Here is a 14860-nt window from a genome sequence, read left to right as displayed (position 1 = left end):
GGGTGGTGGCGCGCAGAGCCCCAGGCGGCCCTCAGCCCGAGAGGCCCCTCCCCACGGCCACTGCACCGAACAAAGGGCTGCCTGTCGGGCCTCCGCGTCTGGACTCCTGGGGGTCCCTCTGGGCTGGGATCCCCCAAAGGAGGGAATGATGCGGGGGAGGGCTGACCTAGCCTCCCCAGCTTCCCCCCCAAGCCGTTCCCTTCCTCTGGGGCTAGCTTCTGCCTTCCTGAAATGGGGAGGGGTCCTCACATTCCTACCCACCCCCAGCCGCAGGCTGAGGGCAGTTGAGTCCTGCCCCCTGGTGCCAGCCCCCCTGCAACCCCAACTCCCCCCCCCCCCCCCCCCCCCCGCGCAGCCCTGGCCTCTCTGCAGCTGCGGTAGCAGGTGTGTGCCTGCCGCCCCCTCCGCATTCCCGTGGAGGCCCCTCCGGGAAGTGTGGACACGGCGGTGGGGGTGCTGCTGTCACCAGCCCTGGCTCCAGTAGAGGCTGCCAGCCCCTCAGGCCTGGTGGTCAGGGACTCCTGGGTCCGGGGGTAGGGCCCGTGGCCTCGGCGGGCGTTGTGTGCACCTGGGAGTTCGTGTGTGCTGTTTGCAGGTCTCTGCGTGTGCGGCTGTGCCACCAGCTCGCGGCCTCTGAGCCCAGGCCCCCTCTCCCGTCCCAGCCCCACTGGGCCAGCTCGGCCATTTTGTGTGCAGGCATTTTGGGATGGGAGTGAGGGGCAGATTCTGGGAAACTGTCTCCACCTGACCTCATGCACCCCTGGGATGAGAGGGGTGTGTGCTTGTGTGTGTAACCCACTGTGTGGGCCCAAGAGCCAGGCCTGTTCGCTCTGGATGCACCCTCTGTGGGGTGGGGGCAACGGCACCAGGAGGGAAATGCCAGATGGCCTGTGGAGAGGGTGTCCTGGGGGACAGTATGCCTGGGAGGCACCCTGAAACTGTCCCCAGGCCCAGCGGCTGGCCGGCCTGCCTGGGGGTCCCTGGCATGGCGAGGGTCAGCCCCACTGGCCCCCGCAGCGTCTCTGCTCTGGCTGTCCCCACGCAGGCACGCTCAGAGGTGCTCTGCATCCTTGGAAGAGCCCTGTGTCTCCCCACCGGTGACCTCCGACTGCAACCCCTCCCCACTGGGCTGGGGCCGAGGGGGCTCTGAGGCCTGGCTCTGGTCATGCAGGTCCTGGCCCGAGGTGACCTCTAGGACACAGAAGCCCACAGCCCAGCAGCAGCTGGAGGGCTGCTGTGTTTGGGCACAGATGTCCCCTCTGTGTGGCCCCGTCCCTGGCCCTGTGGGGCCTGAAGTGACCGCCCTCTGTGCCAGCTGCCTCCTAAATGCTGCAGTGCTCCGGGCCAGAGCAGGGTGTGTGGGGACCCTGGGTCAGGCTCTGCACTTGAGCGCATGTGTGTTGTGGTGGGGGAGGAGGTGTCTGTCGTTCCGTTTTCTTTCCGGGCAACGCCGAACCAGGACAGGGCGGCTGGCAGTGCGCATGCAGGCGGGCGTGGGGGCTTCGGCCCTCACTGTCCAGGCAGCCTGGCCCTGCCGCCCCTCCTGGCCCCTTCTGGCCCCTCTGCTGGGGCACGAGCTTCCCTGAGCTCCCCTTGATCCCAGCTCACTGGTGGTGGTGGGGCTCAAACTCAGAGAGAGGCAGCGTGGGCAGGTGGTCTCCCTGGGTAGCCGGGTAGGTGGGGGGAATCTGCCGTGCTGTTGGGGGGGGGGGGGCTCATTAAGTCCAGTCATAGCAACGCCCCAGGCCCCAGTGTTCCCATTAGGAAGGTGGGCACAGCTGGGCCTGGCAGAGGGGAACGCCCAGGGCTACACAGTGTGGTTCTTCCCACGCGGCACGTCTGTCCTGTCATTGCTCATGGCCCATCGTCTTCCACTGTCCCTGCGCCCAGCCCACCCAGGGAGCCCAGTGCCACCCTGGCTCAGGAGCCCTCACCCCAGGGTGTGGCTGCCCTGGTGCTCAGTCCCCTGCCCAGCTCCGGGTGACAGACTGACTCCGGTTTGGGTTTGTGGGTTTATTAATTAAATGAGGCTCAAGCCCCTCCTCCTGGGCTGGAGAAGCCAGGGTACAGAGGGGAGGGACAAGGCCCAGGGCTGGCTGTCTTGGACCACCTTTCTTCTGACTTTTGTCCACAGAGCCTGGTTTCTGGAAGACAGAGGAGTCCCAGTGGGCCCCTGGGGCAGCTGCTGCCAGACATGGGAGGGAGGCGACTGCCCTGTGGCCTCCCGGCTTGGTGGGCCGCAGGCCAGGCCCCCTCCCCCCCCCCCCGCCCTCTGCAGAAGGGGTTTTCTCTGCAGATGAGCTCTGGGCGCTGAGCCATGGCCAGCCCTCCCTTTGCCTGTGAGCTTTTCCAAAAGCTCCTCGGAGGACGGGCGCCTTCTGGACTCAGGAGTCAGGAGGGATCTGAGACGCCGAGGTGTGGGCCAGCCGGCAGACACTGCTGGGAACCCCCTCTCCCAGTCTCGAGGCCCCTGGAGGTTTTCCCCCCGCTCATGCTGGATGGGAGTGGGCCCTGGGTGGCAGCCCTGCCCCGAGTGACTGACCCCCAGCCCCCGATCTGAGCGCCACCTCCCTCACGTGTCACCAGCCATGACGGGCCCTTCGCCAGGCTGGAGTGGGAAGGGGTGCAGCTGAGCCCCAGGCAGCCTGGAGCAGCCCCTCCCCACGCCCATCTCTCATCCTGGGGGCAAGCCCCAGGGCTGAGGGTCTGTTACGCAGATATGGGGTGTCTCTGTGTACGAGGATTTCCAGTGCAAAGTCGGGTTTGCAGAGCCCCTCAAAGGGGGTGTCTGCTCTGGAGAGGCCATGGGGGGAGTCCTTTGACAGTCCTGCCCCCTCACGGGAGCCTGGTGGCCTGGTCTGCAGGCTCAGGTATGAGGGGAAGGCCCCCAACGCCTGCCTCGCGCCCGCTGGGGGCTGGGCTCAGGACTTCCTCACGGCGAGGCCCCAGCTCACTGGTGGGGAACTGAGGCAGGCAAGGCTGAGCGGGCTCTAGAGTCCCCCTGCTCAAGCTGCCAGGGTGTCAGTGCCTCAGAGAGGAGTGTGCGGTGCTGGCTGCCTGACCTCCCAGCGTCCAGGGCCAGGATGCGGGCGTGTAAAAAAGCATTTCGAAGTAGGCTTCTCTCTCGGCGGGCCACTGAGCCCTCTCCACTCCACGGCGGCCAGGCATGCCTTTGGAGGCCTCTGAGGCTGGGGCTGCTGGGTAGGGAGCCCCTGGTGTCCAGCGCAGCTGGGGCGCCTTCCCTTGCATGGCCTTGGATAACCCAAGTGGGGCCACATCCTTGCCCCTCTCACCTGTCTGCCCTGGGTGGGCAGGACTGGGCGGTAGGCGGGGCCTGTCCCTCAGCCTGGGGCCCCACCTGTCCCCCTGGCCTCCTCGGTCTGACTGCATTTGAGGGGCCAGTGTGGGCAGACCTGGGGGAAGTGCAGTGGGGGGCTGTGTTCTCAACTCCCGTCATGTCGCCCCCCCCTCCCTGCAGTCCTGGGAGGAGCTGCCCACCCATCAAAGAGTTGGGGAATCTTGTGGAAGTTCCCTGAAAGGGGAAAATGATTTGTGGCTTCCAGTGGCTTCCAGGGAAACCTGGCCTCTCAAGCTGGAGGCCTCAGACCCCCAATGGGTTTTTCACTTGCACCCAGGAATTTATAGAGGCTGGCCAGGGCCTCTGTACCACTGCCCAGCAGCAGGTGTTGGCCATCGGGAGAGGACGCTGGGGCGGGCAGGGCCGAGGCTGCTCCCCTCGGGGGAAATGGGACGGTGGGTGTGTCCCAGGCCTCCAGCCAGGGGTCTCACTTTTGTCTCTAGGACGTGTGGATTGTGTTCCTTCTAGATGGTTCTGGCTGTCTGCAGAGAGTGGGCCCCTCCCTCCCCCGGGCCTGTGCGATCTGCTCCGTCCCGACGTGAAGCCTGTGTTCACCCATTAGAGAGCTTAGAACTTCTGAGTTTGCTCTTCTGTTCAGGTTTGGGAAGAGTACTTGCATGTTTGTAGGGGGAAAGGCCAGTTTCTTCTGGGACCCAGGTTTTGGGGGGAAGTGGGTCCATCAGAAGGGGGTGTGGTGGGGGGAGGAGCCTCGGCGAGCGCTCCGCAGGCTGGCGTTGGCTTCCCGAGCGCAGGGCGCTCCGCTGGGCCCCTGGGGGCCAGGTCGGCGCAGGAGCCTGGCTGGGTCCACCGGAGCTGAGACGTTTGTTCACCGAGAGACCAGCCCCCGGAGGGAAGAGGTGGCTTCCTGGGATTGGCCCTTTCAGCGGGAGGGCAGGGCCGGGCCCCGCCCCGGAGCCGGGGAGCTGGCCGTGGTCCTGAGCGGGGCTCTGCTCCGCACTCAGCACCTTCTCGTCCCCTGCGTTCCCTGAGAGCTGAGCTGACACTCTGTGAAGGAGATCGGCGTTTGACCCAGGCAGTGGGCAGAGTGCCGCGGCCTCTTACACACTTGGTTATGGTTCATCACCTCTGCTGATGGCAAAACGACAGCAGCCATTGTAGGAAACGGGGAGACGCTGAAAAACGCGGGACAACTGTTGGCCTCTCCTGAGCTGTTCTTGAGTCTGGGCTGCTCTGTGTGTTTCCTAACAACGCAGGACGTAGGCTCTGTGACCTTTCCTGTGTTAACGATACATGGTGACAATTTCATCATGGAATTCTAAATGGAGGCACACCCTGATGGGTGGCCCTGTCCCCAATGCCCCTTCAGCCTGGGGGGCAGAGGGCAGTGCCATGCCTCGGGGTCCCCTCCCCACCCCCGATTCCACATGGTGCCTCCATGTGATGAGGCCAAGGGCTCAGCAGGGCGGGGAGGTGGCACCTGCAGGCGCAGGAGTCAGCCGTGCTGACCGCTGCTCAGACCACTCCTCGGACAGAGCAGGGCATTTGCAGGACCCCAGAAGTTCCACATGGGGGTGAGTGTGGTAGGGAGCTCAGGACGGGCAGGCCAGGTCTGGGCCCCAGAGTGAGCTGAGGCTGGTTGGGGGTGGGGTGGGCTGAGACTGATGAAGACAGAGCTTCGTTTAAGCTGCAGAAGGAGACACATCTGTGAGGGAGTCCCGAGGTCAGGTCAGGACCCCCTTCCCTGTGGTCACACACACAGGCTTCACAAGCGGGCGTCCTCTGTCTGGGGACAGGGGTGGAGACTTTGCCAGTGGGTGGGTGCCCTGCCCAGGGGAGTCCAGAGGGAACAGCAGGAGGGGCCTTCATCTCTCCCCACCCAAGCCTGTCCTGTCACAGAGGGAAACAGAGGCCCAGGTGGGGAGGGCCGTGCCCAGGGCAGGTCAGGGGTTTCCATGCGCTCTCAGGCCTGACAACCTGTCTTTGTCTCATTTCTTTTCTCTTCTTTTCCTTCCTTTTCTTTTCTTATGCATTTGCCGTACTCAAGCATATCTGTCAAGCCTGTGAGCATCTTTATCACCAGTGTTTTGAATTCTGCATCTGTTTGGTTGTCTACCTCCTCATCTGTGAGGTTGGCTATCTTCTTGTCGCTTAGTTCTCCCACTGGAACTTTGATCTGTTACCCCTTTTGGGCCATACTTCTCTGTCTCCTCATCTTGATAGGCTCCTGTGTTTGTTTGCCTCCATGTCCCAGGTAGAGCTGTCGCACCTGTTACACTGTAAGGGGTGGAGCCTTAGGAATCTGTCAGTATAGGGCAACCTGTTCCATCACATTGTAGCGCTGTATGCGGGGGAGGGGTCTGAGAGGAAACAATCCTGCTTGCTCAGCACTTACCCTTTTTCCAGGCACCTCTCCCATCTCCATATGGGACTGACGCCCCTCTAGCTGCTGCCCTGGCCGTAGTTTCCAGAGTGGGTGGGTCTGCAGATGTTCTAGGACCCTGGGGCCCTTTAAACAAGCGGACTCTGCTGAGAGACCAGCAGTTTCTTCCTCCACCCCAACCCCCACTGGTCTGCACAGTCAGAAGCAATGAGGCTTGATTTTCCCCGGCGCTGGGACTGTGAGCTGTGAGGTCTAGTGAGGAGCTGGGAGCGCTCCCCAGGTGTCCCTCCCAACTTTTTAAAACATGTAACTGTGCTTTCCACTGGCCTGCTGCTGCCACCACACATGTCCTCTCCACCCCGGCTCTGCCCCTCCTACCTGTCTGGATGAGTGTTTCTTCTTTATATCTTTGTTTGCTGGACTTCCATGCAGCTCAATGTTCTGGAACTTCTGGTTGTCTCTAGTTTTGAGGTAGTTGTGTTCCTTCTTAGCTGTGGAGGGAGACACAGTGTGTCTGTCTACACCTCCATCTTGGCCAGAAGTCTCCTTCCTTTTCTTTAATTGCAGTGAAATGCATAGGACATGTGGCTTAATAACTTTTAAGGGGACAGTTCAGGGATGGTTTGTCTCTAGTCTCAAAACTTCCATGTCTCCCCGTGACACCCAAGCCCATCAGTCCCCACATCCCCTCCTCTGGCCCCTGGGGTTGGAATAGCAGTGGTCCCCTGCTTGGAAGGGTCAGGACCCCCCTCTCAGAGAGTAAACTGGAAAGAGTTGGGGGCCGGGTGGCCTCTCGGAGAAGGGGCTGTTGAGGATGAAACGGGGACACATGGAGGTGGCCGTGGGCGTAGAGAGGACGCCAGGCAGTGGAAGTGGTGTGTGCAAAGGCCCTGGGGCAGGGATGCTGACCTAGTGAACCTGTAGTTGGGGGGTGGGCGTCTTCCTCTGACCTCAGTGGGAGGGGTCATGGTGGCTGCAGGGGCTGTGGAGGATCAGACGTAGTCAGGGCATCCTGGGTGCAAGAGCTGAGATGAAGTCTTGAGAGGGAGAGGGGCGTTCAGGAGGATCCCTGGTTGGGGTCCGCTGTCTATGAGGAGGGTAGGGGTGGGGAAGTGGGGAGACCCAGGTGTGCAGGGAGGGCCCAGGGTGGGGATAGGGGGCTGCTGTCGGTGTGTATGGGTGCTGATGTGGGGGGGGGGGCGCTCAGCTGCACCTTTGTTCAGCCCCATGGTCCCTGTGTGGACAGGGGACTAATGGGCAGTGAACCACCCTGTGTGCAGGGGCCATCCGTGGGGACCCCTGGGGAGGCACCTGGGACACCATGAGCTGCCACTGTGGGCTTCTACCAGGGCCTCCGAGTCCTCCAGGCCTGGCTGTGTGGGGGCAGCCCTCCACACAGCCTGCGGCGTTCCGGGCACCTGTGGCTTCACCAGGATGCCCGCTCTTTCTGGGGCACCTAGAACCCCGACCCCACAGCCCCCTGTCCTGGAAAGAGCCTGTGGCTGAAGCTCGGGGGGGACACTAACCACCCTGAGGTCGCTGGCCATGGGGGGCACTGCTGCCCCGGCCTTGGGAGACGGAGGGCTGGGTAGAGGCCTGGATGGGTAGGGGAGGGTCTCAGGACACCAAGGTGGCAGGTAGAGGCCTTGAATGCCGAGCCAAGAGTGGCAACTTCCAGGGTCTGGCACCTCCTCAACTGTGGCCTCTCAGGCCCGAGGCATTTTGTGAGCACATGCGTATGCAGGCAGGGTGTAGGGTGCTGGGTGCTGGCCTGCATCCCCTCCCTGCACCCGTAGGCTCAGGTGGGAGCTACCAAAACCTTCCACTCTCAGATTCTCAGGCTCAGCTCGGTGCCAGTTGGAAAGGGTGATCTGGGGGGTGCACCTGGGTGAGCCCCAGGCCTCTGTGAGCACAGGGACCTCCGGCCGGCACGCGGCCTCCCCTCCCTCCGGCGTGTGGGATGGCTAAGTCATTTTTCACACCAGGCTTATGCTGGAGGGGCCGTCGGCAGCTGGACTCTCCGTCACTCTGGATCGGAAGTGGCGGTGGGCCCTGCAGGCAGAGCAGTTTATTAGGGACAGAATTAGATTCCAGGCGGCGCGCTAGCCACAGTCCCCGCACCGGCCGCAGCAGGCGGGGGCCCCCCGGGGAGCCTGGCCACCGGTCTGCAGGGCACTGGCCTTGGCCTCATGGGGGCGTCCGTCCTAGCCTGTGGGGGGCTCAGTGTTGGGGCCCCTTCCCTCTACCCCCAGCTCTGCCTGAGAGCAGCCTGCAGGGGTGGGGGGGCGGGGCTGTGGCACAATTTCCCTCCCTCCCATCCCTGAACTCACTTGTTAAACGTTTCATTACAGTGACAGTAATAACCCCAGCCATCTCTTGAGTCCGTCTTTGGAGGAACGGAGGGAGGAAGTCTGGTATGGGGGACTGCTGTGTGTGGGGGCTTCATCCCCCTCACAGAGGCACCCCCTGTTGCCCCCCAACCTCCAGTGGGGGAGGAGTCAGGAAGGAGGCAGCACGGGCTTTCTCATGTTTTTCCAAGAAAGGAATGTTTCCTGCATTCAGGTGGGGAGGGGTAAGGGGCGATGGAGCAGGGTCTCTCCCTGGAGGCAGGGCCCCCCACCAAGCATGCAGGGCAGGCAGGGTGACGCGTCCGCACACCCTGCGCCCCGGGACCTGCAGGTGCAGCTGGGGCTGACCCCCCTGGTGCTGCCACCATTTCCCGCCTGCCTGGGCCCCTCCCTGCATCCACCTCCTAGCTCCCAGGATTCTGCCTGCGTCCTCAGTTTCAAAAGAGGGTCCCATCTCTGCTCACAGCTCAAGCTGCACCCAGAAGCCCCCATATCTGGCCGAGAGGCATGTCCTGTGCACGGGGTGGCCTCCCTCATGGCTTGTGACTGAGCACGCACCAGGGGCCTGGGTTGTCCCTCAGACGCTTGTGATCTGGGGGGCCCTGTTTTCCCACCACCCAGGTGAGCACCGTCTGCCGGAGGTGGCTTCCCCTGCTGGCCACCCTGCCTGCCCCATCTTGGCTCCTGGAATCCAGACCAGCTGCTTGAGATGCTGTCTCCTTGGCAACCGCTGCCAGGATCCGTCTCCACTTTGAATTCATTAACATAATCAGTCTCGGGCTGCAGGAAAACCACCTTCCCCCGCATCTCCCCTCTTTCCTTCCCTTGCAGCCTGGATAGTTAGCAGCTGAGGGGCTGGAGACTGCCCTCCTCTCCCGGAGGGAGTGGACCCGTGTCCTCCTGGGCCACCCTTGTCCTCTGGGGCTGAGGGCTCCGCCGTCTAGGCACATGGGCTGCCTCAACGGAGCCACTGAGGGGCAGGAGCGGGAATAGAGCTGCCAGCCCCGGACACAGGGTGCTCGGGTGGGTGCACTGGATGGGAAAGCTCTGGGGAAAATGGGCAGGAGCACCCACCACACTCATGTCCCTGGGCACCTGTGGGGGTCGTGGACTCTGCCCAGGGGGACCCCTCGGTGGATGGAGGGGCTCCAGGTGGTCACCCTCTGCCCAGAGGCCTCAGTTTTCCCAAACCTAGCCTTCCCTCAGGGGGCCGGGGTGCTGCTGTGTGCTGGGTGGGGCAGTGGCTGGTTTCCAAGGTGCTTACAACGGGAAGAGGCCTGGAAATACATGTCTCTTCTCCACTGTTCAGCTGCTTGGAGGAGAGGGGGAGGCCCTGCAGTCTGGGGTTCCCTTCCTGAGCCATCAGGGCCCACAGTCCTGGGCTGCAGGCATGGGGTGTGGGAATCTGTCATCTCTGCTCTGGGGATGTGATGGGAGGGCCGTACTGCCCCCCTCTCTGCCCCTCCTCCTCGGGTGTGGGCCTTTGGAGCCTCCATCCTGAGCCCGAGAGATGCCTCCCCCACTGGGGACCATCTGCGACCGTCAGTTCCAAAACTTCAAGAGGCAGCCTGGAGCTGTTGCCAGTGCTCTTGGGGTGGGCTGCTGTCTTCCCGCTGGGACCAGGTCACTGCCTGCTGGGACAGACAGTGCGGCTTGGCTATGCCATCCTGGAGTGTTCTGCGATGCCCATCTGAGCTGCCCTTGGGAAGCAGGGCTGAGAGAGACTAGTCACCCTGGGACTCTGAGTCCCCGCATAGGAATGACAGAGTCCGGTGCTCCTGCCCTGTCCTCCAGTTGGCCAGACTTGAGCTCAGCTGGGTCCTGAACATGCCACCCCCATCCCCACTCTCCCCCTGCCAGGAGCTCCCTGCCTTCTGCGCTCTTGGCCCTGCCAGCTCCACTCCACCCTGCAGCAGCGTCCTCATGGACACCTCCTCAGGGAAGCCCACCTGGTTTTGTGTCTCCCCTGGTTCTCTGCCTCAGGGCGTTGAGACAGGCTGGGCCTGGGTGCCCCTCAGAGATGGATGATGTCTTCCATGTCTCCCACGCCCAACCTTCGGGCCCCAACCTGGAGCCTCCAGTCCTAGTGGATCCACTCTGGGCAGGGCGCTCCTTCTCCACGGCTGGGCCAGGAGAAAAGAGCACCAGGCAGACACAGTCAGGAATATAAGGCCCATGAGATATCTGGACGTTTTTCCAGGGCTCAGTTAATTGAATAAATTGGCTAATGAACAAAGGAAATTAATTGCAGTTTTGAAATGTGACTGTCCCTCCGCGGGCGTTTCGTCTGTGTCAGCAGGCACCGTCTGCGCCCGCCACCCTCTGCCAGCTCTGCTGCCGTGTCCACAGTCCCGGGGCGGCCGGTCAGCCCTGTCCCTGGGGGGGTCTGTGTCTCTGGCTCAGTCGCCGGGCTGTGGGGGCATGGGGCAGGGCCGCCAGAGGCTCCTTGGGGCTGAGCACACGGTGCAGCCCAGGCTTGGGCGCAGGCCGCAGCAGGACAGCGCGGGGGGCTGCGTGGGTGTTGCTGAGGGTCAGGATAGACCATGCAGCCTTGGCCCCAAAGGGTGGCAGCCACTCCCCCCACCAGTGGGCTGAGGGTCCTGCCTGCTTGAGCCTGTGGAACTGGGGCTGGGGGTGGTGATGGGTGTCCTGTGGGAGGGCAGGGCCCCTGCATAGACACCAGGCCGCACAGACGCCCCCCGCCCCCATGGACCCAGGCAAGAGCCCCGGGATGGCTGCGTTTGCAGGCCAGTATTAACAGGAAGACAGAAAGATTCTGCCTCGGAGCCCAGAGAGGGAACATGAGGAACAAGGAACAGCATGCTTTGTGTGGACACCACCGTCGCCACCATGGTGGGGGGTCTTGCCTGCACCCCACGAGGCCAGACTGGTTCCCAGTTACTCTGAGTGTGGAGGCTGTCCCCAGAGCATGAGGTTGTCAGGGCTGACCGGCAGATGGGGGCGCGGGCAGGGTGTGGGTGCCCCCCGGTGCCCTGGCCCTGGCCCATCTGCTGCCCCGGCCCTGGGTGCTGGCCCACCGCTGATGATGCCTCCCGCGGCAGGTTCCTGCTGGTCTTCTCTTGCCTCGTGCTCTCCGTGTTCTCCACCATCAAGGAATACGAGAAGAGCTCAGAGGGCGCGCTCTACATCCTGGTGAGCCCCGCCCCTGAAAGGCCCCGCCCACCCCCTGCAAGGCCCCGCCCCACACCTACAGGCCCCGCCCCGCCCCTGCACAGGCCCCGCCCCGCCCCGCCCCTGCACAGGCCCCGCCCCTCCCCCCAGCACCCCAGCACCCAGCAGTGCCCCCGCCTGAGCCCTGCTGGGCCCTGCTCTGAGCCTTCCCACAGCAGCTGACGGCAGCGTCCAGGGCCCTGTCTCCCGTTCTCCCTGAGGCCCAGGGCCCGGGGGCCCTCCAGCATGGAGACCTGGAATGTTCCCTGGAAGACATGGGGGGTGGGGTGGGGGTTGTCACGCTCACAGCAACCCCAGGAGGGGCCAGGGCGGGTGCCATGGCAACCACGGGGTAATTTCTGTGTTGCTGTGGGAGACAAAGGGGCCTCCCCAGTTCAGAATGCAGGTCTGGGGACCCCTCCCTCCCGGCCCTCTCCTGGGGCTGCCCCAGGCTTAGGGGAGGACCCCAATGACACCAGCTAGGCCCAGCCACCCCAGCCGCTGCCCTCGTCCCACGGCAGCTCAGTGGAGGCCTCCCCTGCAGGAAATCGTGACCATTGTGGTGTTCGGAGTGGAGTACTTCGTGCGGATCTGGGCCGCGGGCTGCTGCTGCCGGTACCGTGGCTGGCGGGGTCGGCTCAAGTTCGCCAGGAAGCCCTTCTGTGTGATTGGTGAGGCGGGTGGGGCTGCGGGATGGAGGGGACCCTGGAAGAGCTGGGAGGCCAGGCCAGAGCGCGGGATGCTCTGCCTGCTGGGTGTCAGAGCTCCTGGTTCCCGCGGCTGCGGCCCGAAAGGCAAGAGTCCGGGCAGCTGTGCCAGGGCTGGGCTGGACAGACACCGGCCACAGTCCCCACGCCAGGCGCTCTGTCCGTGCCTCTGTCCACCCTCCTGGAACCCTCGCGGGCCCCCCGACCCCGCAGCCCCCTCGAGCTCCCCTCTCCACAGACATCATGGTGCTCATCGCGTCCATCGCGGTTCTGGCCGCCGGCTCCCAGGGCAATGTCTTCGCCACATCTGCGCTCCGCAGCCTGCGCTTCCTGCAGATCCTCAGGATGATCCGCATGGACCGGCGTGGCGGGACCTGGAAGCTCCTGGGCTCTGTGGTCTATGCGCACAGCAAGGTGAGCCAGCCGGCCGGCCGCAGGGGAGGGCCCCGCAGGTCTGGCGGGCTTTCCTGCGCAGCCCCGTCCATCCGCTCTGCCACCCGCAGACGCTGGAATAGAGCCCCAGCCACGCCCATTCAGGCCAGGCTGGGGGTGGCGCTGGCAGTGGAACCCACGAGGTGGCTGCAGCCGCACCCCGTAGCTGAGCCCCGCCCCCCGCATCTGGGGAGCCCCCAGGAGGCCCCAACCCTGCCCCACTTGGCTGTGCCGCCCTGGTCCTGGATGGGCCCACATGGCCCCTTCCCACTGTCCCTCCTGCCTGAGCCCTGAGGCCCGGGCTTGGTTAGCAGGACCAAGGGTGTTGGTCCCCCAAGGTGCTGAGGCTCTGGGCCCCCCAGGACACCAGGCAGTCAGGGTGTCTCCCCCAAGCTCAGGGAAGCTGAGGCAGGGTCTCACATTCCAACATCGTCTGGCCTGATGGCCTGTCTGCTGCCTGGGGACACTTTCAAACCTGGACGGATGTACGTGCTAGGCTGTCCTTAGCAGCTGTCCTCCCAGGCATGAGGTGTACACGTGTGGGGACACCTGGGAAAACCAGCCCCTCCTGTTGCCTGCCCCGAGCTTGGAGCCCTGTGGCTGGGGAGCTGGTGGCCCTGGAGACACAGAGCCCCCTGGGAGGCCGCCCTCAGTGTCCCAGGGGACGGGTGGGGCTGGACGCTGGCCAGGCACTGACGCAGCCTTCTCTCTCAGGAGCTGGTCACCGCCTGGTACATCGGCTTCCTGTGCCTCATCCTGGCCTCCTTCCTGGTGTACTTGGCGGAGAAGGGCGAGAACGATCACTTCGACACCTATGCAGACGCGCTCTGGTGGGGCCTGGTGAGTCCCAGCCGCCGGCTCGCTGCCCTTCACCGAGCCACGCTCGTGGGTGTGGCCTTCCTTGGGGACCCTCGTCCACACCCCCATGGGCTCCCGGGCCCCCCAGGATTGGAGACGGCTGGGCTCTCTCTGGCCAGGGACATCTCCCTGGGCTGCACTGCTGGCCACTCAAGACCACGTGTCCAGGCTGGCTGGGGGCAGATGCTCCGGCTGGCGTGTGGGCAGAGGCGCAGTCCTGGGGAGTCTGCGTGGCTGCAGTCATGCCCTCCCTCCTTCCTCCTTCCTTCCTCCCTCCCTCCCTCCCTTCTGGACCACCTGTGTGTGATTCCTGCTGGGGGAGTGGGTGGACAGTCCCGCCTGTCACATTGAGGGACAGAAAAGTTTATAAAAGGCAAACCAGACCCCTGCTCCAGGGGCTCGACCCTCTGGGCTGCCCTCCCCAGGGTAGGTCAGGAGCCCGTAGATCCAGGGCCCCTGCTCATGGCCACCTGCCTCCCCAGCCCCTCCCTCCCTCCTGCCCTGAGCTCCCCAGTCATTCCCTAAGGCAGTCGTGGCCCTGCTCCGCGTCTCTGGGCCCCTTCCCTCTCCCTGCTTGTGTTTCCTTCCGGCTGTCCCCTCTCAGGCCCCTGGTCCTTCCTGTGCCTCCTGAATGCTGGCCCTGGCCTCGGTCCTGTGCTGAGTGTGATAGCTGCCTGCTGGGCTCTCCTGGGGGCAACACGGGGACAGAACCTTCAGATGACCCCATCCAAGCGTGGGAGAAAGAGGGGCGTGGGGAGTTTTGGTGTGTTTGCTGCAGGGCTGAAGGTTGTTTCAGGCCCACAGGGCAGCGGGGGAGGGGTGGCCTCCACATTTATGCCGCTGCCCAGGGTGCAGCCTGCCCTGCAGGGAGGAAGTGTGTCTGGCTCAGGGTCCCTGGCCCCAGTGTGACCACTGCCAGACCTGGCGCGTGACCACCTTGCTGCCCTGCAGATCACCCTGACAACCATTGGCTACGGGGACAAGTACCCCCAGACGTGGAACGGGAGACTCCTGGCGGCCACATTCACCCTCATCGGCGTCTCCTTCTTTGCTCTTCCTGCGGTGAGTCCTGCTCCCTTTCTGCTTTTGGGGGGGCAGGTCTCAACTCCCAGGTGGCCCCTAGGGGGCCGTGGGGCAGAATCAGGGTTCCTGGTAGGGTGTAGCCCTCTGGGAGCTGGAGGGGGCACCCTTCCTGGGAACCCAAGTGGGGCTGCCCTAGCCTGGCCGGTCGCTTCCATAACTCACAGTCACAGGGCTCTGAGCTGCGGCTGCTGACCCTGCCTCTGTGGGTGACTGTCAGCTCCTCCTGGTTGGGTGGGACTGGCTAGGAGAGTCCTCGTGACCAGGATCAATGCTGCGCAGTGACACGGCTCCCTTGCCAGGTCTCCAGGGGACCAAAGACCCGGTCTCCTGCAGAAGGGGTGAGGGCTGCCGGCCAGGCTGGGCAGAGGGCAGCTGGCAAGCGGCAGGCAGCCTTGGGAAGGCCACTCTCCAAGTGGCCTTCACTGAGAGCCTGGCCGGCATCCGCCACCATGTGCACAGATCAGGGACGGGCGCCGAGTCTTCAGGCCCAGACGTGTTCGGTGTGGGCGCTGCCACGCTCCTGCTGGCTGGCATGCTCTGTCTCAGGTCCAAATGTCTTCCC

At 64.1% G+C, this 14860-nt stretch overlaps 1 protein-coding gene across 4 annotated transcripts in view; it reads left to right on the top strand.

Moving 5' to 3' along the window:
- The window catches only part of KCNQ2 (potassium voltage-gated channel subfamily Q member 2), a 37451-nt gene that overhangs the window by 557 nt on the left and 22034 nt on the right, over window positions 1-14860 (top strand). For all 4 annotated transcript variants that reach the window (XM_090286656.1, XM_090286658.1, XM_090286657.1 and 1 more), the window contains exons 2-6: window positions 11110-11200; window positions 11763-11889; window positions 12164-12339; window positions 13072-13197; window positions 14167-14277. In XM_090286656.1, coding sequence (XP_090142782.1) covers window positions 11110-11200; window positions 11763-11889; window positions 12164-12339; window positions 13072-13197; window positions 14167-14277 — 631 coding nt within the window. The remainder of the gene's footprint in view (window positions 1-11109; window positions 11201-11762; window positions 11890-12163; window positions 12340-13071; window positions 13198-14166; window positions 14278-14860) is intronic.

This window comes from Furipterus horrens, unplaced genomic scaffold (genome assembly GCF_987537825.1).
Source record: "Furipterus horrens unplaced genomic scaffold, mFurHor1.1.pri manual_scaffold_8, whole genome shotgun sequence".
Classification (NCBI taxonomy): Eukaryota; Metazoa; Chordata; class Mammalia; order Chiroptera; family Furipteridae; genus Furipterus; species Furipterus horrens.
This window is presented reverse-complemented; position numbering and strand designations above follow the sequence as displayed.